The sequence below is a fragment of the Tachysurus vachellii genome, chromosome 21, assembly GCF_030014155.1.
Source record: "Tachysurus vachellii isolate PV-2020 chromosome 21, HZAU_Pvac_v1, whole genome shotgun sequence".
Lineage (NCBI taxonomy): Eukaryota > Metazoa > Chordata > Actinopteri > Siluriformes > Bagridae > Tachysurus > Tachysurus vachellii.
The window spans coordinates 8,140,185-8,162,680 of record NC_083480.1 but is presented as its reverse complement, the minus strand read 5'-3'; the positions used below and the strand labels follow the sequence as shown (position 1 = coordinate 8,162,680).

Below are 22,496 nucleotides of genomic sequence, written 5' to 3'. Positions count from 1 at the left end.
AAAATAAAATATTATAAGGATGTGAAACTGCAACTGTATTTATTTTTAAGACATTTATTTTTTATTTTACAATTTACATTCATCCCAGAAACATTTACATTTATTTCAGGAAATTAACGTTATAATTACATTTAACCCAGGATAATGGAAAAGCATTTTTAGTTGTATGGCACGTTTTGATCATCGCAGTGCCGTTGGATGGTTTGACACAGTAGACAGAAACATACAGAGCTATGTGGCTTGTGTGGTGTGAAGACTAATAAATAAACAGACTAAGGCAGACTGTCTCCTACAAGCCACAGCGTTGGCCATGAAGTGAGGCTCCAATTTCTTTCTCTTTCTATGTCTATTTCCTACATAAGCGTGTTGGGCTTTTAAACTGAATTCTGTGGCATTGGAGATTATGTGCACCTGTGTGTAAAGCTCAGTGCCAGCGCAGATCCGAGTACTGAGCCAAATGCACAGAATCAGTCCTGATGGATCATTTCTCTGGGTTTCATTTAAGTCTTTCTTATGCTGCTGAGTAATATGTTGATTTAATTTAAACTTTCATTTATTCATGTGAAGCAATCCAAGATCCTTAAAGAGTGAAAAATCAGTCAATTATTGTGTTGATCATTTAGAGTGAAACCAGAGCTTGTCCTTGTGGTGATTTGTAGCCATTAACCTGACCTTGTGTGTGTGTGTGTGTGTGTGTGTGTGTGTGTGTGTGTGTGTGTGTGTGTGTGTGTGTGTGTTACAGTTTCCTGCTGGTGTTCAGCTGTCTGGTGCTCTCTGTCTTCTCCACCATTCCCACCCATCAGGAAACTGCCAACCAGGGCCTCTTCATCTTGGTGAGAAGTCCATGTGCTTCATTATGCACATCCATGTTTAAGAAATATCCACTGTTAAATGCTTAGAAACAACATTAGATAGATAGATAGATAGATAGATAGATAGATAGATAGATAGATAGATAGATAGATAGATAGATTGGAAAATGTAACTGAACAAATGTTTGTTAATGGAAATAAAGCTTTGTTCAGTTTAACAACATAAAATGTAGTAAAGAATCCAGCAAAATACTTGAAACATCTGACTGGTTTGATCTTTTATGTGTAAACCACTATGAAGACAGAGCTAGAAAATGTAACGTTGTCATAACATATGCTTGTCTTACCTTGAGAAGAAAATATTTGTTTGTCCATTTGTCAGAAGTAAAGATCCAGTTTTGTTTCTAATGCTGGTCTTAGTTTAGTTGATATCCATGTATGGATATTGATGATATTGCTTCCAAATCCACGCATGCAATGAATGTTGTTACATAAGAGAGAAGGCTTTTTTCTGGAGAAATGTGTGTCATTTTAGAGGTGTGTCCTAAAACATGGACACAATAGGAGGCATTTTTATTTAGCAAGCAGTATGGAATATGCCTTAGTTGCACCTCGTTTTTGCAGCACATTGTTTTTTAAGAGCATTATGACAACTTTTGTACGCATAAACAAGTTAAAAGGTTTTGTTACAACACAGAAATCTTTGGATATGTTTTTGTGATTTTCTTTTCTTTATTGCATGCTGTAATGTCTTAAACTTAGATGTGTATGACTAATTTTCTGATTGGCAGGTTGCAAGATGAGCAACTCGCTGTTATGTTTCCTTGTGGTCACATTTTGTTTGCATCTTGTTTTCCCGTGGGCTCTTTGCAGTCCGAAAGGGCAGTGTAAGCAGTGCACAGGATTCGGGTGTCTTCAACCAGTAATCTTAATAGCAATAATATCCATTCAGCCATTATGAAGTGCTTTCGAAGGGGGTAATGGAAGCCTCTCTTTCTCTCTCTCTCTCTCACTCTCTCTCTCTCTGTAATGATATAGAATGTTGCCCAGCTGCTGAAACACAGCCATTAGCTTATGGGGTCAATAGTAGGCCTATATTGTATGTGGCTGTATATTTATACAAATGCATGTAATCCATCCAGCCAGCCACCTTCTCTGCCTTTCAGGTCACGTGACACCATACTGTGCATTGTTTGGGCTCGGCCATTTTGAAGCGTTGTTTAAATTCTCGCTGGACAAATTATATGCCCTGGACAGTATGACTATTATTATTCATAGCACACTATAAATCTAGTGTATAAACAGTAAACAAGCACCACAACCAGACATTTATATTAGATTAAATTGACAGGATGCATTACAGAATAGCCGATTACATATATTAATGTGGTTTCAAACATTTTATTGACCACTCTAGCTAATAGGTACTTCTTTACTTCTGAGTTTTTTTGTTTTTTGTTGTTTTTTTTTTGTTTTAGCATGCTAAATATTTTCAGATTGGTAATGTTGAGATGACAAACAGTGGTGTCGTCTTAATTGAGTCCCTCAGCTTCTCTGTAATGCTATATTAAATATTCTATACGTATATTATAAAACAAATGAGTAAGGGAACGTCTCCATACAGCAGAAGCATCATGCCTAGTGTCATATTTTTGTAGCCCGGAATCCAAATTGAGTAAGTTAAAAAGTGATAGCTAATGTAATACAACAATACGGCAAACAAGCTCGCGAGTTGCATTAAGTGCAAACTGTGTACAGTCATGGTCAATATCGTACTCTTGTAAGGTTTTTGATATAGCACATCAACCAACTGTCACTGGTGAAGTTTTCAGCTGTGAGGTTTGGTATCTTGTGCCAAAAGATTATTTGACCCTCGTTAAGGTCAGGATTTTCTCTCGACATGTTGAACAGCATGTTTTGTAAGGTTTGTTGCATGTTAGTGATTTGGGAAAGACAGCCTTTTATCCACGCATGCAAATTAATTAGCATGATTTGCCAACATTTGATTAAAGAAGCCAGATGCAGTTAGAAAATAGAAACTGTATCTCAAAATGTTTGTCATGGTAATATTTCAGTAAATAATACAACCATTCTTGTTTTCCACTCATAGGAATACTTTTTCAAATTGGATTGAATTTTATTTTTTAATACATTTCAAATGATTAATTTTTGTATTTTAATAATTTAATTTTAACTGTAATAGTGATGGATTCAAAAATCATCCCAGGGCCTAGTTGTTAAAATCACAGATTTTTTTTCCCACAGTACACTACAGATTTCTTAGAGGAAGAGGGAAAAATCTGTACACTAAAGGCCTGAATGCTTAATATGTGCTGTGTGTGCTACAGGAGTTTGTGATGATCGTGGTGTTTGGATTAGAGTATATTGTGAGGGTTTGGGCAGCTGGCTGCTGCTGTCGCTACAGAGGATGGCAGGGTCGTCTCCGTTTTGCCAGGAAACCCTTCTGCGTTATAGGTAAAGCCTGAGATTTCTAAGAATATGGGTGTTCACACTTTACTTTGAAAGTCTCAACTCCACTCACTGTGCATATGTATTTGCTTGCACGTCTCTAGACTTTATCGTGTTTGTGGCATCTCTGGCTGTGATAGCGGCTGGAACGCAGGGGAACATCTTTGCCACATCGGCTCTACGCAGTATGCGCTTCCTGCAGATTCTGCGAATGGTGCGCATGGACCGCAGAGGAGGCACCTGGAAACTACTGGGATCTGTAGTCTATGCACACAGCAAGGTAAAGACACACCTACACATGCAGTTAAATTTTCCTTAATCCCAAACCAGTTTCTTTGGAGCATATACGCTGTTAAAAATGAAAGTGTTGTAGCAATTTTTTGTTAAGACTACAGCTCTTCCCAAACGACCATTTAACCCAGTAGTAATCACATGTACATTGAGATTAGATGAACAGACTCTCTGATGGTATGTACGTTATTCTATGTTGCTGTAGTATTTAGTTATAAACACTTTATCACCTGTTTTAGGAGCTTGTCACAGCGTGGTACATTGGCTTCCTGGTGCTGATATTTGCCTCATTTCTGGTCTATTTGGCTGAAAAGGACATCAACACAGAGTTCTCTACCTATGCAGACTCCCTCTGGTGGGGAACTGTGAGTACATTGCTAAGCTGTAGTGTGTACTCCAGTTAATTCTTTGCGCTTGGTGAACAGTGCCTCTCAAGAAGCATTAGCACAATAACATCTGCTAGCTGACTCCTTATCCTCAGTGTCTGCTTTCCAGATTACCCTCACCACAATTGGTTATGGTGACAAGACTCCACACACGTGGCTCGGTCGGCTTCTAGCAGCTGGCTTTGCCCTGTTGGGGGTCTCTTTTTTTGCCCTGCCTGCAGTAAGTACACCTGTCGTTCCACATGCCTGTACACTTTTTATCATGCATTGATGCAACACTGTAAAGAACTGTTGTAATATGTACAATAAACAACTGCAAAATATATTTGCAGAGAAGAAATTTATTATCTTAATGCTGTATAAAGTAGCATTGTCTCCTTTGGCTGATGCAAGACAAGGTTAAGGGTCTTTGCTCAACCATCTGATCTGTGATTCAATGCCTTAACCACTGCACCCCCACAACTACACCACTGCAACTCGCTCACACTGATTCAACAACCTCGACAACACTAAATTAACGCCACTAACAGTGTATTGAATCAGTTCAAGTTAGTTTTGTTAGGTGTTAGTTAGGTGTTGTGTCTCACTGATTAAAGTTTCATATCACAAATAAAAGGGTCATGTGTTCAAATCCCAGCACCATCAAACTAGCATGACTGAGACATTAAGAGAGACACTTCAGCTCATTTGTACTGTGCATAGAGCAAACGCAACATTATGTGTCATTTTTAACTACTTAACATACAACAATTCTTTATTGTAAATATTTTTTGTAAAAACAGGTTGCCAGGAATCTACTCTAAACGCTACAGGACTTTTTTACAGTGTAATATCTCTGTGTTCGCATTGAAGGGAATTCTCGGTTCAGGTTTTGCACTGAAGGTACAGGAGCAGCACAGACAGAAACACTTTGAGAAGAGGAGAACTCCAGCAGCCACTTTGATACAGGTGATGAACTAAACTGTACCAAATCCAACAAGTGCTGGATGAATCCAACAAGTCTTTAAAGTCTGGTTCTGCAGCTGTGTTTGTGTGCATCTTTGTTTTTAGGCAGCGTGGCGTCTCTATTCTACAGATGCTCGTCATTCATATCTCACAGCCACCTGGTACTTCTATGACAGTATGCTCCCGTCCTTCAGGTAAATACGCTGTCTTCTAACCGCCATCTAAAATCAGAACTTGCTGTTGGTTTGTTGTGCAAACTGAACTGAACCTTCTCATGTAGAAGCCATGTAAACGATTCACTCCTTTCAGAGGCGGCTTTGCACTTTGAGGTAACAGGCCCTCTTCATAAACGTACCAACTGAACCAGTCATTATTTTAATTAGAAGTTTGTCATTATATTCATTTTATGGTTAATTTCACACACCTCAAATGAGAGACTAACACAGCCTGCTATTTATCCTTGGAGCCACTGCATCAGATGGTATCCAGGAGTTATTTAAGACTTAAGTTGTTTTAACAGGTTTCTTTTGTGGACATTTTATATTTTATTTGTTTGTGAGACATGCCGTGATGTTTAAGAGTTTATTTTTATTATTATTTAGAATAGCTCTGAAATGATTTGGTTAAAATAGACTCACGGTGTTTTGTGCCTCAGTTCATTCACAAATACTCATTCTTTAGTTTAGTTCATTTCTTTACAATCTAGTTGACCCCCTGAAAGGACCTGAACACAGCTTTATTTATTGATTTTAATGTCAACTAGCCCTGGTGCTTTTTTCCTTTTTTTTTTAGTTTTACGTGTATCCTCAGTGATGCTCACCATCATTTTTAACATTTATTAAACATTTATTAAACATTTATTTATTATGACTAATTATTTTTTAAAAAGGCAGAATATGTGTTCCAGGTATTTCTAACTTTTTCTTTATCCAAAAATTTTCAAATAAAAATTGGAATAAAATCAAGTATTAAAAATAATCAGCAACTTTTAAAATAAAAATTTCTGTCTTTTTAAGTATGTATTTGCATAATCATTTTGCTCTCATTTTATGTTTTTTTCTTTTGTCATGATTTTATATGTTTAATTTATGTTTGCTCATGGGTCAGAGAATTGACGTTACTGTTCAGTCACCTTCAACGGCAACGTAACACCAAGAAGTTTCTTCACAACTACCACACGCTGCTGTCAGGGCTTCGGCCCTACAGTTCCCTCTATGTGTCGGGGGACAGGTATGCTGCTGTCCAGCTCCAAAATACACACCATGTCTGCCATCTCATTCTGAACACACATTTCTGCCATTATTTTCACTAAAAGAAAGATAACCTGTTTAGACACAATGCAAAAAGTCACAAGATACACTGAAGTGCTGCAACATTCACCCTCAGAGGAACTGCAAAAGTTTGTGCTGCCATTGCTCAGTTTCCTGCAAATGCTTTTAACAGATTACTCACACTACTAACACTCCTGCTTTCTTGCAATTTTGTTTTGTTGTCATTTTTATATGCTTAGCTTTCACTTTAGCCTGACTCCTTCATTTTCATGTAGTACTGTATGTTTGTAATTGCTGTGCACACACAAAATGATTGACAGACATACAAGGACAACATTGTGCCATATTAATGCTGTTGGTCAGCACATTTAAATAGAAATTTTATATATATATATATATATATATATATATATATATATATATATATATATATATACACACACACACACATATATACATATAAATATATGTATATATGTGTGTGTGTGTATATATATATATATATATATATATATATATATATATATATATATATATATATATATATATATATATATATATATATATATATATATATATAGCACAGTCCAGCTTTAAAGGAAAACTCCACTTGGTTTCACAATAAATATGTTTATTTTGTGTTTATTGCAATGTATTTTGTTTGTTGATTGATGGCTTTTTATGTCATTTCGGTCAGAACAGAATTAATGTGAACATTTTTCAGCAATCACAGACATAATAACAAACATGGGCAGGTTTGCACAGAGCATATGAGCATAGATCCTTTTGAGCAATGTTCGATAATAATGAGAAATTCAACACATAAATAGTGGAGACAGCAAATTGTTATCCAGCTATATGATTCAGTTGCTCTTAATTTCACTCAAATTGCCTAGCTAGTGATCTACACGATGACAGACTTGATGCTGTAGATGCAGCACATTAGCATGAGAGTCGACGCTGTTTAACAGAGTGTACAAATGACAAGGTGAGAGAGCTGGAGCTTTGTTCACCAAAGTGAAAACATACCAACATGTTAATGAAGGTTGTTTAAACTGAAACAGTCAGAATTCATTATAATGTATCATGTTAAGTATGATGATCCCTCAGGGTGGATTTTTCCTTTAATACTGTAAATGCAATTTACCATATTTTTAAGTCCATACATTACTCATCTTTTCTTCTTGTCCATTTCCCTTTCTCTTTTATCTGCCATCCTTCCATTCTTCCACACTATAAGGAATTCTGGAGTTACAAGGTTTGTGCTCAGCTTTTGTGAGGGTTTTGATTTCTCTCATGGATAACGCTTGGCTGTGCTTTGCTGTGTATTCTGAACTGTGTTGTCTTTCTTTACACTGATTAGGAAGAGAATAAGTGATTTGAATCAGTTAGTTTTTTAAGCATATGTTCCTGGTCCACTCAGTAGATACTCAGGGTTACTTTCTATTTTAAAAAAAGGGTTTTTAATGGCTAATTTTCACATGTGGAATATCTGCATGCTGTCCCTGCTTGCTAATGAGACCTGTCTTCTGTCCTCTTCTTGGTAATTGTATTACCTGTCCTTTAACCTAATCTTTTAAACCCACATTTATGCCAACAGCTGATCCCTGGATAGTTTCTCAGGTTGTGAAGTGTTTAGGAGCCTGATAAGGTTTGCAATGAGTGATCCCTGGATCACAGTTTCACCCAACTCATTTGGATATTAGTCGGTCCACCTATGACAAAGCTGCACTTGGATTTTAAATGTCTGTTATCAGCTAATAAAGTGAAAGAAAATACAAACAGTTGAAAAAAAACATACAACCCGTTGGCCTTGTTCATAGAATATCACCACCTGTCAAAACATTGTCTTTAAAAAGTCAAAAGCAGTGCCTTATCTCCAGTTTCATAATATTGGTTATGCAAGTTCCTTCTTTTGTTAGCTAATGAGTCACTAGCTAAGGTTAGCAAGCTAAATAACAGCTATGAGCTAAACAGCATATCAACAAATTTATTGACAATAAGTCTAACTCAACAAATGAAGCAAAGCTGTTGTTAGATTTTGTACTGTTTTTTAATCATTTCTCCTTTATGAATCGAGCTGTAGATATTATCAACGCCACTGTTGTGATTTGTTGGCAAATAATTATCCTGCTAGTTTACAAAGTAGGGCAGAGCTGCCAGATGCCCGATTTAGCAACCAAGGTGATGAGGTACATCAGAAAAGGCTAAATAAAAGTTCAATTTAAAATAGTATAGACTATTATATGCTTATGAAACCTGCTGCTACAATATACAATATATGTATATATTAAACTCCCTTAAACTCTTCCCATGTGCTCGGTTTGAATATCATAAGCACTGGGAGTTTGACAAAATGACACCATTTCAGAGTGAGCAACTCTTCAGAGTGAGCAACTCAGCTATGTAGGTGAATATATGTATAAAAATAATAATTAGCTAATGATGATTAGCATACAGCTGCACTAACAAGCATGATTTAATGAAAGATAAAGGGAAACTTAGTTTGTTTTGGCTATTAGTGTGAGGAAATTAAAAAAACTATGCAAATAATTATGCAGTTTCCAAATTAAACTGAAGATTGAATCTAAACATCGTACAACATTGCAGACAATAATGTTTTTAAAGATTGCACTTTTTATAATACATCTGAATCACTCTATATTTAAGCCCTGGTTCCTATGTTTTCTTTCGCTTTAAAGTAATGAATAATTCCACCTGCAGAAAAAGACAGTTTAGCATTTGTCCATTTACAATGTGTATAAACTACAGAAGAATCAACAAGAAGTCATTTCTTTCTAATTAGCTGATAATAGACTCAGAAAGAGAACAAGTGTAATTGCTGTATCCTGCCATGACCCACTTCCCCTCACAGCCCTCACGCTTTGCCCCTTTGCCTTGTGTGTCTCCTCAGTCAGCTCATATCTAAAAAGCGGGGTTTCTTCCGGATTCATGGTGGCTGCAAGCAGAGGTATCCATGTCACTGTGCCTGCTACACATTAGGCACGACTCTCCTTTGCCTGACAGTTTCAGGGCCTTACTGGTCCAGAGCTGCTCGCTCACTGAGCCCAGAGACAAACAAGTGCTATTTAAACAAAGTGTTTACAGTTTAAAGTTTACAAATGAGTTCAGTGATGGTTCGTTCACAGAATAATAAAATGCAGTACTTGTCATTCGTGTAATTATCCATTCGGCCAATCGTGACGGCAGCATAAGGCATATAATCATTCAGATACAGACAAAGTGCTTCAGTTCATATACACATTAAACATCAGGATGAGGAATGTGTGTAATGACAGGGTTATTGTTTTAAAGTATGTTTAAAATTGATACAGTCTCTATAGTTTACACATGATGCTTTTCTGCCCACCACAACAATAAAGAGTGTTTACTGGAGATACTGTAGCCTTCCTGTCAGTCTGAACCAGACTGTCCATTCTCTAAACATTAATATGTCTGTCTGTGCATGATGTTATGCATTACACTGCTGCCACATGATTGTCTGACCGGATAAAAGCATGAATATCAAATGCACAGGTGTTCCTAATAAAGTGACAGGTGAATATATATGGTGTGAAGCACATAGTGATAAGAAATTCATGTTAGAATTTCACCAATTCATCAACAATTGACTCATTAAACAAGTTTTAATTAGTTGTAAATTATTTAACATTGTAAACATTTGTCATTTGTGTTGGTTTACAGTAGAATTAAGCAGAAAGTCAAGCATTTTTTTCAAAATGTATTTCTGTCGCTGTCACAACTAAAGAACTCACACTTCAAATTTGCCTTAAAATGATTACTGCAGATACGATTTTGCACATCACAAAAAAGAAAGGTGGCTCTGGGTTAGTAATCTCTGAATGTGGCATGTAGCGTGTGAAGAGCAGAGCAGAAATAACAAGTGTAATTCTGCTACTTCCCAGAGATTGAGGTTTGCCTGCCTATGATAAAAGGTTTTAGATAAACCATGAGTTCATAATAAAGAAATGAATGACAATTCTTCATAATTTACTAAAAACTGTTCTTCATGGTTTATTTGAGTACGAGTACCAGCATTAGCAACAAGATTACCAATCTCAGGGGAGATTCTTTCATGGCATGTTTGAAGATTTTAAAGATGACTGAATGTTTAGAAGTTCAGGAGTACTTCAATATGCAGTGTGTGTATGTGTATGTGTCTATAAATATATATAATGTATGCATGTTTGACAGCATTTCTCTTTGAGATCTTTTGATATTTGGCATCAGACCCGCATGTGCAGCTTGGACCCGTCTCCTGCATACACGATAATGATGTAATGCGCTTCTGATGAACTGCATGTGACAACGGCCCTATGGCAACACTTAACAGACAGATTTAGCAGAATAATATTTGCATGAACTATATTCTGTAGGTTATAACAAAAGATCCCATGGAACCCTCGAGACCAAGAAAGTAAATCTCACAAAGTTATGCTTTATGATTTTTGTTGTCCTGGTCTCAGGGTTCTGTGTTAATGTTATATAAAAGTAGGGAGTATTTAGAAATCTAGCACATATATCATAGTACATAATGATCTAGTTATTCTGCACTACATGAACATTGCATTTGCAAACTCTTCACCTGAAACGGCTTAGTTTGCCTTAATAAAGCTTGGTCTCAGCAGTGTGTTTTAACCATGTCTAATGTGCATGTCTTTGCTTAATGGCCTTAAGAATTAGAAATGTCATTTTTGTGCATGAAAATGGACAATTACTTCTTATTTTAAATATAATCGTTTTTGTTATTCTATCAATCCAACCTGCAACTTGAAACTGCTCTGCATGCTAATATGCCTGCTAATGCTCTTTAAGCAATTTTAATATTAATGTAAATGGCTGACCACTAAATACCACAATTTATAGTTATATTACTTTTGTACATTTACTATTGTTTATTGTAGCATTGTAGGTTTTTGTGCAGCTGTGTGTTGAAGACAGCACTGTCCTGAGGAGCGCAGATTATTACAATCTTTCAGTGAATTAGAGAGTTATCACTATACCTTTTCATTTGTCTACATTATGTACAAAAACAATTCTGCTTTTAGAAGTTGTCATGTTTAGGTATGAAATCAAATTAAATATCAATTTTGAATCAATTCATTTTAAATTACTTGCAGAACTAACAAAGTTACTGGGTTATGGTTAGATAGCTATCTAATATAAGGATAGATAGATAGATAGATAGATAGATAGATAGATAGATAGATAGATAGATGCATACATACATACATACATACATACATACATACATACATACATACACAGTGTTGGTGTGCATGTGATTGAGCCCTGAAGGTTAATCAATCAGAATTATTAATTTGATATGCTTTTTTTTCACACACTGGCAATAATATGATGATTAAAGTATTTAGGTTTATTAAAATCTACACATACAAACATGATTTTGATTAATCTTCTCTTTTCTTTTTCTGTATAACAGAAATTTTAAAACTGACTACTTTTAAAACATTAATACACTGTTTCCTGCATTTCTGTCTTTTTTCTATTCCTACCTAAACACTAGAAGCAGTTGTAACTAACTTTTATATTTATTTTTAGATTTACAATGATAATAAATAAGTAAAAATTGCTTCACATACAGATTTGGCTTGTCTAATGAAATCAAGCTGTTGTTTGTGAATACAGTGTTGTAAATTTCCTGGCAGTGGGAAGATTGGCTTTCGTGACCGCATTAAGATGAACAGTTCCCGCTCCACTCAGGCACTCCGGAGCAAGGTTTCTTCCCCTGTACCACCAGGGAGTGTGAGGCAGTCCCCAAGCAACGAGAACGTACCAGAAGCCACCAGTCCTACTAAGGTGCAGAAGAGCTGGAGTTTTAACGATCGAACCCGCTTCCGCACTTCCTTGCGGCTGAAAGCGCGCCCTGCTACAGATGGTACAGCTCTCACATGTACAGACCCCTATACATACTGCTCAAACAAAGCCCTGACCCAAACACACAGATGCTTCTCACATGATTGTCTTCTCTCTTGTAGTAGAAGGAGTAGGGGAAGAAAACACAGAGGACAAGTCATACTGTGATGTTGCTGTAGAGGATGTCATCCCAGCAGTGAAGACTCTGATTCGAGCTGTTAGGTGAGTCCACAAACCAAAACCTTTTCACATGATCTTTAATTATACACCGTTTGTTTACACCATTTACAGTTAAAGAACTTCAAATCTCTGGCATTTGGTTCTTACATGTACTACAATAGTCTGAGTTGAATTCCCTTCTCCCCTGAACATTTAATTTACTGAAACTTAATATACACAAGAGAAAAGTGTTCTCTCCATCACGCTGATGCCATAGCCACCCAGGGCCAGGAGTCCAAGAGAGCATAACTAGCCATGCTCTCTGAGTGAAATTGATGACATACTTTTTCTCTTTATCTCTCTCTCTCTCTCTCTCTCTCTCTCTCTCTCTCTCTCTCTCTCCTGTCACTCCTGTCAATTGTAGCATTTCTAAGGTCATGCCTGTAGAGGGCAGTTAGTGCTTTGATTGTTCAGCTGTGTTCACTTGCCCTATGATGTAGCTTGAACAGCAGTTTTTAAAGATGCGGTAGCTTCATTGTCTCAGAGGAAACATGTGTTATGATCCTTTATGATCCCCTGGTGTGATATGCAAGCACTAGCTACTAGTGAGTGAGATCTGGACCAATTTGGAAGAAAAAATAATTAACAGAACACTAGAACACGTTGGCTTTCTTTTGGTTTTGTATGAGCTGCATGATCACAAAGGAGCTTCAATGTGCTCTCTCAGCCTTGACCTTTTAAAGCTATTATTAACACCAGCAGTTTTAGGGTTCTGCACAAAATGTAGTTGTCTTGTAGTGATCAGTGATCAATCCATTCTTTCAAGGAAATTACTACATGAATTTCCTTTCTCTTTAGTTAGCTGTTAGAGGCCGTAAAAGGTTGATGGATCACTGCTAATGATGCAAAATGTCTTATATGTTTTATACGTCACTAGTGTGTTGACAGTGAAGGGTAAAGTATATGACGGGCATGGCAGCCGCTTTGTTTAAAGAATTTTTGCTTAAGCTTGCAGAAAGTAAAACACATCATTTCAAATAACATGGCTATTATGAGTTGTTATTATGTGACATGAACAGTATATAATTCTGTTATTATGTGTATGAGATTTGCCACATAGATAAAAAAGAAGCATACATGTTAAAAAAAATAAAGGAATTTCTGTAATGATTTTGTTTTTCTTTTTAGTGATGCATATAAAATTGCTATTGACCTACAACTGACAAACAGTAGAGTTTCCATCTTGGTTCAATTTAAGTATAGGATTCCTTAATCCTCTCAGAATTGTTTGTTGCTAGCTCATTCGTATTTAGCTTTTTTAATGTCTAATGTTTAATGGACTAATGTCTCATATAAAAGTAGACACTCAGAGCTTTAGGAATTTGTAGTTTGAAATCCATAAGTAAATTTGTAATTTGTTTCCATAAGTATTTCTGTTTGTATCTAGCCCACAGGGGGCAAAATTTTTATAGAAAAAATCCAAAAAATAAAAACGTTAATTATTATAAAAGTTCACACAAATATTTTATTCACACATATTATTTGTTCACACACATATCTTGATTTCCGTTCCTCCAGCAGACCGGACCGTCAGCGTACTTGAATATAGGGTTAAGCCGCTTATTTTGTCCCACATCTTTGCAAAAGGTGTACAATCCCCACATGTGCATCACTGCTGGTGAAACATGCTCTACAATTTTGCAATTTATGTAAGACTTCCTGGAAAAGACTGATGTCCTTTTGAAAATGGCTAATTTTAGCCCTACACAATGCTGAGGTTTCACTTTTAAGAAAAATGTTGCTGGAGAAAGCCCAATACATCTCATGTGTCCTTGAGCTCATCTGTACTTTGCCATTTTCCATGTGTACATTTAATAATAGCGAAGTTTTAAGCATCTCCTTGAAAGACAATAATCCGTGACATTTGCTGCAGTACTCAACTACCAGCATTTGTTTTCTGGCTTTTATTAATGGCAGCAGCTAAAATGTGGCGTGGAGCTCGGCTGACAGTACAACGCGTTATACGGTACACTGCCATGGACACACAGTCAGCATTTTATGGAAACCCTTGGGGAGTCCAAATAAATGTGATTTTTTTTTTTCTTTTCTTCCCCTCTCCTTCTCTTTTTCCTTCCCCTCTTTTTTTATCCATACTTGAGACCCACCCTAGCAAAATTTGCAGATATCTGCAAAATTAAAAGATGGGGACAATGCAGGCTAAACTCAAGCGTCATCAAGAAACTTGGGTTCTGGAGGCTTAAAATGTTCAGAGGTACAGCTGTACAGCTCCTCCTGCATCCTGCCAGCAGAAAAGGGACCATCACACAAGCAAACATGCAAAGCTCTGCACTTGCCACTCGCACACGCAAGCTTTTCCTGCGAAACAATAGTCTTTTTTTAAACACCCCTCTGCGCACAGACTTATTTTCACCCATGTTGGTCAGCACTGCTTTTTAGTCCAAGTTCAGTCACTTCTCCTGCCGACCAGTCATGGTTTTGCAGATGAGCTGTGAATTTGTCTCTCTGTCTTGTCCTCTGATAAAAGATAATTTTGTTAACAGAGGTTTATCATAGGGCAAAATGGCTGCTGATAGTGAAGAAAGCCCTCTCTGGTCTCATGATCCACCTCGTTCGCTTGGAGTAATTTATCATGTTGCAAGATGGCAGTTTCAGTGCAGCTGCTCATCGATGCTAACATTAAGCTTGTTTTGTTTGTTTTTGTCGAGTCAGCTTCATGAGTAATATGAGCACAATAACTAGCAGCAGAGCTGGAGCTCTGGAGAGAGACCAACCTGGCACTGTGTCATTTCATAAAGCTATGACAAGCTATCAGGCATCTGGCAAAAGCAGTTTGGATAAAGAACAGGTAATACAGAGCACTCTGGCCATGATCAAAGTATGACAACAGACATATTTTATGTAGTTATGTTACTAACATAAATGTCAGTGTCAAAAAAGTGTCACCGATCTTAAAGATATAGATTGAAGGCTGAAAACTATAATTTTGCAAGTCATCATGCTTAACCATTTGGTTGTTTCTGGTGAGCCCTGTAAAGCTGAGGCCTATGTCAGTAAACACTGGATGCAAGGCATGATTACACCATGAATGATATACAGCTCATCACAAGGCTCCGTGTCCACACTCATCTCTCATCTTGGGCGATTTAGCAAGTCCACCTTCACAAAATCAGCTATGGGACCCTGGAGCTGTGAGTCACCTATAAGATATAACCTAGTGAGCCAGCATTACTGTATTCAGTGTTAGAGATTTAAGCACTTATGTACGTCGCTCTGCATAAGGGTTTCTGCCAAATGCTGTAAATGTAAATGTAAATGCAGTTCACATTCAAAAAAATGGATGGATTGCACTTTTGGTGTTGTGGTAGCTTGTATCTTTCACACCTTTAAATATTAATACATATATCTACCTTTATCTTACGAATTTTAGAACATTTCTTCTGGATTATTTTGTATGAATTCTGCTTTAGCCATGGAACAAAACATCTGGAATTCCAGAGCAGTCTGTAATTTGTGTTTATTTATGTGTTTTATATATGTGTGTAGGATCCTGAAGTTTTTGGTCGCCAAGCGCAAGTTTAAAGAAACACTACGACCGTATGACGTGAAGGATGTGATTGAGCAGTATTCAGCTGGACACATAGACATGCTGGGCAGAATTAAGAGCCTGCAGATGAGGTTAGAGTTAATAAGAATTTGAACAGTGTTGTTTGTTTGGAGAATATTTCCATTTCATTACCTTTAGTTTTCCTTAATCTGATACCATGTTTCCACTGCTCTAGAAATCCTTAACTTTTGCTTAAAGCAATTGACTAATACAGAGATGATAAAATTCTATAAAGGAATAAACAAACAAATAAATCAATAAATACATGCTGTGGGCATACCATTTTGTCTGGTGCCTGAGAAAATCTGTCTTTGAGTAGATGAAAATATATTATTCCAACACACATTCAGTAATGTCTTGTACATTTTTCATTATATAGGTAACAAAATATCTGAATGTATATTTTAAAATGATATATTATGAAGTTAGTAACAGCTTGCATGTTTATAGGAATATTTGAGTTACTTAACTATTTAGCCGGTTATGTACAAAAGATAAGAGAAACACTTCCAAAGATTTGCTGAGAAACACTTAGGACTTTAAGGATTAAGAAAATATATACATTGAAAGTATACATTTAATATAATTTCAGAAAAATTAACCTAAAATGTGAGAATTAAATAGAAACACACACACAAAGTTATAGACTGCACTGACTAATTCTTCTGCCTAAAGGGTAGATCAGATTATAGGCCGTGGTGCTGTTCCGTCTGATAAAAGGGGAAGGACAGAAAAAGGTGAAAAGATTCCTCCGGAACTGGATCCACTGGACGAGCTGAGCATGATGGGACGTGTAGTTAAGGTGGAGAAACAGGTAGGCCTTGAAGAAGTTCTAAACACAAATGGATTACAAAAAAAAAAAAGAGAGAATAGATAAGAATTATTATACTGTATATCTCCCAAAACCCTTGGAGCTGAAGCTGATACTGTTCTATGTGATTTATATGAACATATTATTTTCAGTGTAGTTCTGTGTACAACACTTAATACATTGATATTTGTAATACTGAAATGACAATTGTCTTATATTTTCAAATACAAATATAGTTTACCGAGATATAAACATCTATTGTTTTTTCAGTTCATTTTATTATTCATGATGAGATTCATAAACCTGATTCATAAATCCACAGCACCCATATAGTAAAGTCCCAGATTTCTTTGTAAATATATAACTTCATTTTAGTTTCCATTGTCAGTAACACAGTGGATGCCAGAGGCAGCAGATTTTAAAGCCATTTTTTGAACTCACTGTTATTTATTACACTTTTGTTCTTAGTTTCAGGAAACTCTTGAGACTGAATACTGTGCATTAGATAGATCTAATGTATCTGACATTTATTATGGATTTACTCACATGCTCGTGTTCAGCCACTGTTAACACTGAGGATCTCTGATCTCCCAGGTGCAGTCCATTGAGAACAAGCTGGACCTGCTGCTGAACTATTATTCTCAGTGCCTAAAAAAGGGCTCGTCCCATTTCACACTGTCCTCCTTACTGGAGCCTGACCTCACCTCTGACTACCACAGTCCCACTGACCAGCGAGAGCTCTTCCCCTCTGCTAACACGCTCAACATCTCCCATTCAGACAGCGGCAACATGGAGTAAGACCTCAAGGACGATGAGCTGGGACTGCAGCCACGGGACATGCAGCCAGGAGCTTTTCTTTTCAGCCTTTCAAATGCCATTATCACATTCTGACATGGCGTCGGCTACCTCTACAATGATGTATGACTTTAAAATGTTTTATGACTCGAGTCTGCACCTTGTTACGACCCCATTATGATGTTTATGTCCATCAATATTTGAATGTTATGAATGTACAATTTGTTCGTTTGCCTATTATCAGCACTAGAAATTTGTTTCTTTTTATTTCTGAATCCATTATTTGTCACATAATATACACCTCATATTTAATATTCATGTCTTTTGTTGTTCTAAATCACTTAAAGACCTCTCCCTTTGTGCTCATCTGCATTTTCTGAAATTATTATTTTCATTGTATGTGGTGTTAAAAGACGTCTGTGTGTAAACACTGACATTTCATGTGAAGAAAAATAAGTGTATAAGATATTAAGAGCTAAAGAGGTTTTTCTTTAGTTCTTGTGTCCCAGTAACATTTCAGTCTTCTGAAGGAGAGGGGATGGAGCACTGTAAACCACTAATGACCACTAAAAACTGTTTCATTTCATGTCACCTCTTCCATCTCCTAAAACCCCACAAATGTCTTTGTATTACATTTTATGCACATTTCATTTGTCCTTTATTTCTCAATGCTGTGATAATAATTCTTAACATGGAATAGTTCTTTTTTGCTGTTTTATTTTGTTAAAATCTGTACACTTCAATAAGAATTCTATTTTTCTGAGATTACGGCTTTAATCTTCAAATGAATTTGAATGGAGTTTGAATTTTAGATTTTGTTCTCTGGTTCATTTTTAAGTTTTGAGCGAATGCACCATCTTTTGTGCCACAGGGTGGCGTTGAGCGTCTATTGAATGTATGACATACCCTTAACCTCATGATTGGGACAGTTCAGCTTTACAGTCAAAAGCTGGACTAAGGACTAAATTCTCTTTTTTAAACTCTTGATCTCTTTTGTTGCATGACCCAAACACACATGCCCATGAAGGGACAAATGAAGCAGGTCCGGTGTGGTCCGCTCACAGTACTTTTACACACCATGGAAACATCTTAACTGCTTGTAGTACTTTCTTTGCTGCACAGATTAGAGTAAAGCTTTCTTTTTCTCCCTGATGTCTCTTAAGAGCCCACTGTGCAAAACAACAAAGAAATAAATAATTAATCAATAAAGGATATATAGATAGCAATTGAAATGGATATTCCTCCATGAATAGTAATGCATGTCTGGTGGCCTTTTTAGGAGGACTAGTAGCATAAGTAGCATACCTTTCTTTTTATAATTTAGACATAGATGAGGATTTATATGCCCTGTTCTTATCTTCAGATCCTCTTTCCTTTGTGCCTTGCCACCTGTTTTCATCCTGCATGTAATTCAGACCAAATGAAATGGTGCAGCCCTACTGGAATATAATGAGAATATATGGTTCTGCTGTATGGGCTTTTCTACATCTGTTAATTTTATTGTTTGTGTTTCTAAACCTCTCTAACTACCCCTACTTTAAGAGGCATGTAATGACACAAGTCATTAGAGGATAAAATAGGAATTTTCACATATTATTTTTGTGATACACCCACTGGGAATTGTCATGGTTTCCCAAATTTGCCCCATATAGACTTTAAAGCATTTTTGAGCAGAAGCAAAATTAAGTGACTGATCTAAGACTTTAGTCTTTGTGCATGAGCTCCATATCAGTATCTATGCATGTAATGTAGGGAGCAGGGATACAGCTTTAATAAAAATGCTGCAGACAGTTTGGTCAAACAAGAGCATGAGAGGAGAAGTAGAGGAAACAGCACTTCTATGCCTTATCTTCAGAATTAGAGCACACAGATGTGTTTACGATATAAAGGTACTGTAGACCTAAGCTTTCTTTTGGCCTACTGATCATGGCATTAATGAATTATTTGAAATGGATTGAACTGGAGTACACACAATCCAAAAGGATTTTTCTACATTATTTGCACCTACACATGATCGGATATTGTATGCTTTTAGCAAAAAAAAAATGTTATCTTTCTCTTACAATGTACACACATTTTGCTTTTCCTATTGTTTGTTTATTCTTTTGTTGATTCTTTTAATTTCATTTCCTTTTAATTTCATTTTCATTTCCATGATATTTCTTACATTTAGGATTTTAAATCATTTCTCTTGCCATATCAGTAATTTCTGCTGTTGATTTTTGTTGAGCTGCACAAAGCTACCTTTAACATTTCTGTTTTATTAATTGATTGTGTTTATGGATATGATTCTTATCTGCTAATGTGAGAGATAATTTGCTCAATAATATGTATGTTCAATCTTATATGATTGTAAAGAAGAATAAATAAAGCCAGATTTTGTTTAAGAAAAGCATTATTATTATTATTATTATTATTATTATTATTATTATTATTATTGTTGTTGTTGTTGTTGTTGTTGTTATTGTTATTATTGTTATTATTGTTGTTGTAGTAGTAGTAGTAGTAGTAGTAGTAGTAGTAGTAGTAGTAGTAGTAGTAATAGTAGTCATTTGCCATCACTATAAATACTACACTATATGTACTGTATATATAATACACATTTCAGTTAGTGAAAAGTGGAAATGAACACTTGGGGGAAAAAACATATATAAATAAAAATAAAAATCAATAAAAAACTAAATAAAAGCTCATTGGGTGCAACAGGTAGCAGTTCTGAGCTCTGTGTGGAGTTTCCTCCGTCACTGTGAGTTTCCTCCCATGTCTCAAAAACATCCTGGTTTATTGGCTATGCAATATTGACTCTGTGACTGATTATGTGAATTCAGGGTGTATTCATACCTTGTGTATACCATGAATGTTCCTGGGATAGGCTCTGAATCCACTGTGACTCTGACCTGAATTAAGTTGTTGGTTTCTTCTTCTACTAAAGATGACTGAAAAAATATTGATGAAATATTTAAAACATATTTAAAACGATTACCACTAACTTAAAATTATTACTTGGAATTCTACACATTATATGTTGCTGTTGTTGGTGAGGAGGTCTGAAGTGTGGTCAGTGCTCCAATTCATCTCAAAGGTGTTGAGTGGGATTGAGGTCAGGACATTTCCATTGAGGTTCTTCCACTCGTCACTCCGCACAGAGGCAATGAAACAGTTCTACTCAGCCGTCATCAAGTTTGTTCTGTGCACATCAATATCTGACATCAGTTACTGTAACAGTGAGATCAATAACTGACCAAATCAGACACCAGAAGACTACAGAGGACGGTTCGGACTGCTGAAAGGAATATTGGTGTTCCCCTGCACACCCTTCAAGAACTGTATATATCCAGATTGAGGAAAAGAGCTCAGAAAGTCACTCTGGATCCATCACATCCAAGTCATTCGCTATTTGAACTTTTACCATCTGGCCGGTGCTACAGAGCCCCAAATACCAGCACAACCGGGCACAAGAACGGTTTCATCCCACAGGCAATCTACAATGTGCAATAATCTTATATTTATTTGTTACCAACTCCATCCTAGTACATCTCTACATCACATTCTATTCTATTCTATTAGATTCTATTCGATTCTATCATCTATAGCACAACTTTATTCATTCATTCATTCATTTTCTACCGCTTACCCGAACTACCTCAGGTCACGGGGAGCCTGTGCCTATCTCAGGCGTCATCGGGCATCAAGGCAGGATACACCCTGGACGGAGTGCCAACCCATCACAGGGCACACACACTCATTCACTCACGCAATCACACACTATGGACAATTTTCCAGAGATGCCAATCAACCTACCATGCATGTCTTTGGACCAGGGGAGGAAACCGGAGTGCCCGGAGGAAACCCCCGAGGCACGGGGAGAACATGCAAACTCCACACACACAAGGCGGAGGTGGGAATCGAACCCCCAACCCTGGAGGTGTGAGGCGAACGTACTACTTTACTACAATTTATTTATTTTTCACTATATTTTCCTTTTTTTGTCTATTTATATTTACATATGTATTTTTTTTCTTATCTTATTTTTATCTTCTGTGTTGTTGTTGTTGTTTATACATATAATACCTTATTATACCTTATACCTATAATACCTTATTATACCTTATACCTATAATACTTTATTATACCTTATACCTATAATACTTTATTATACCTTATACCTATAATACCTTATTATACCTTATACCTATAATACCTTATTATACCTTATACCTATAATACTTTATTATACCTTATACTGTACCTATAATACCTTATTATACCTTATACCTATAATAACTTATTATACCTTATACCTATAATACTTTATTATACCTTATACTTATAATACTTTATTTTACCTTATACCTATAATACTTTATTATACCTTATACCTATAATACCTTATTATACCTTATACCTATAATACCTTATTATACCTTATACCTATAATAACTTATTATACCTTATACCTATAATACTTTATTATACCTTATACTTATAATACTTTATTTTACCTTATACCTATAATACTTTATTATACCTTATACCTATAATACCTTATTATACCTTATACCTATAATACCTTATTATACCTTATACCTATAATACTTTATTATACCTTATACTTATAATACTTTATTATACCTTATACCTATAATACTTTATTATACCTTATACCTATAATACCTTATTATACCTTATACCTATAATACCTTATTATACCTTATACCTATAATACTTTATTATACCTTATACTTATAATACTTTATTATACCTCACACCTATAATACCTTATTATACCTTATACCTATAATACTTTATATACCTTATACCTATAATACCTTATTATACCTTATACCTATAATACCTTATTATACCTTATACTGTACCTATAATACCTTATTATACCTTATACCTATAATACTTTATTATACCTTATACCTATAATACTTTATTATACCTTATACCTATAATACCTTATTATACCTTATACCTATAATACCTTATTATACCGTATACCTATAATACCTTATTATACCTTATACC

The 22,496-nt window shown here is 35.9% G+C and overlaps 1 protein-coding gene across 2 annotated transcripts in view; it reads left to right on the top strand.

Annotated features, from left to right (window-relative positions):
• Positions 1-19,529, top strand: part of LOC132837530 (potassium voltage-gated channel subfamily KQT member 4) — a 49,682-nt gene extending 30,153 nt beyond the window's left edge. The window contains exons 2-15 of one of the 2 annotated variants that reach the window (XM_060857248.1): positions 743-833; positions 3,161-3,287; positions 3,386-3,561; positions 3,812-3,937; positions 4,068-4,178; positions 4,811-4,906; positions 5,009-5,097; positions 6,011-6,133; positions 7,415-7,432; positions 11,865-12,094; positions 12,195-12,294; positions 15,796-15,927; positions 16,532-16,670; positions 17,262-19,529. In XM_060857248.1, coding sequence (XP_060713231.1) covers positions 743-833; positions 3,161-3,287; positions 3,386-3,561; positions 3,812-3,937; positions 4,068-4,178; positions 4,811-4,906; positions 5,009-5,097; positions 6,011-6,133; positions 7,415-7,432; positions 11,865-12,094; positions 12,195-12,294; positions 15,796-15,927; positions 16,532-16,670; positions 17,262-17,465 — 1,762 coding nt within the window. In that variant the 3' untranslated portion in view covers positions 17,466-19,529. The remainder of the gene's footprint in view (positions 1-742; positions 834-3,160; positions 3,288-3,385; positions 3,562-3,811; positions 3,938-4,067; positions 4,179-4,810; positions 4,907-5,008; positions 5,098-6,010; positions 6,134-7,414; positions 7,433-11,864; positions 12,095-12,194; positions 12,295-15,795; positions 15,928-16,531; positions 16,671-17,261) is intronic. The other variant, XM_060857249.1, reaches the window with a different exon arrangement.
• The last annotated feature ends 2,967 nt before the right edge of the window (positions 19,530-22,496 follow it).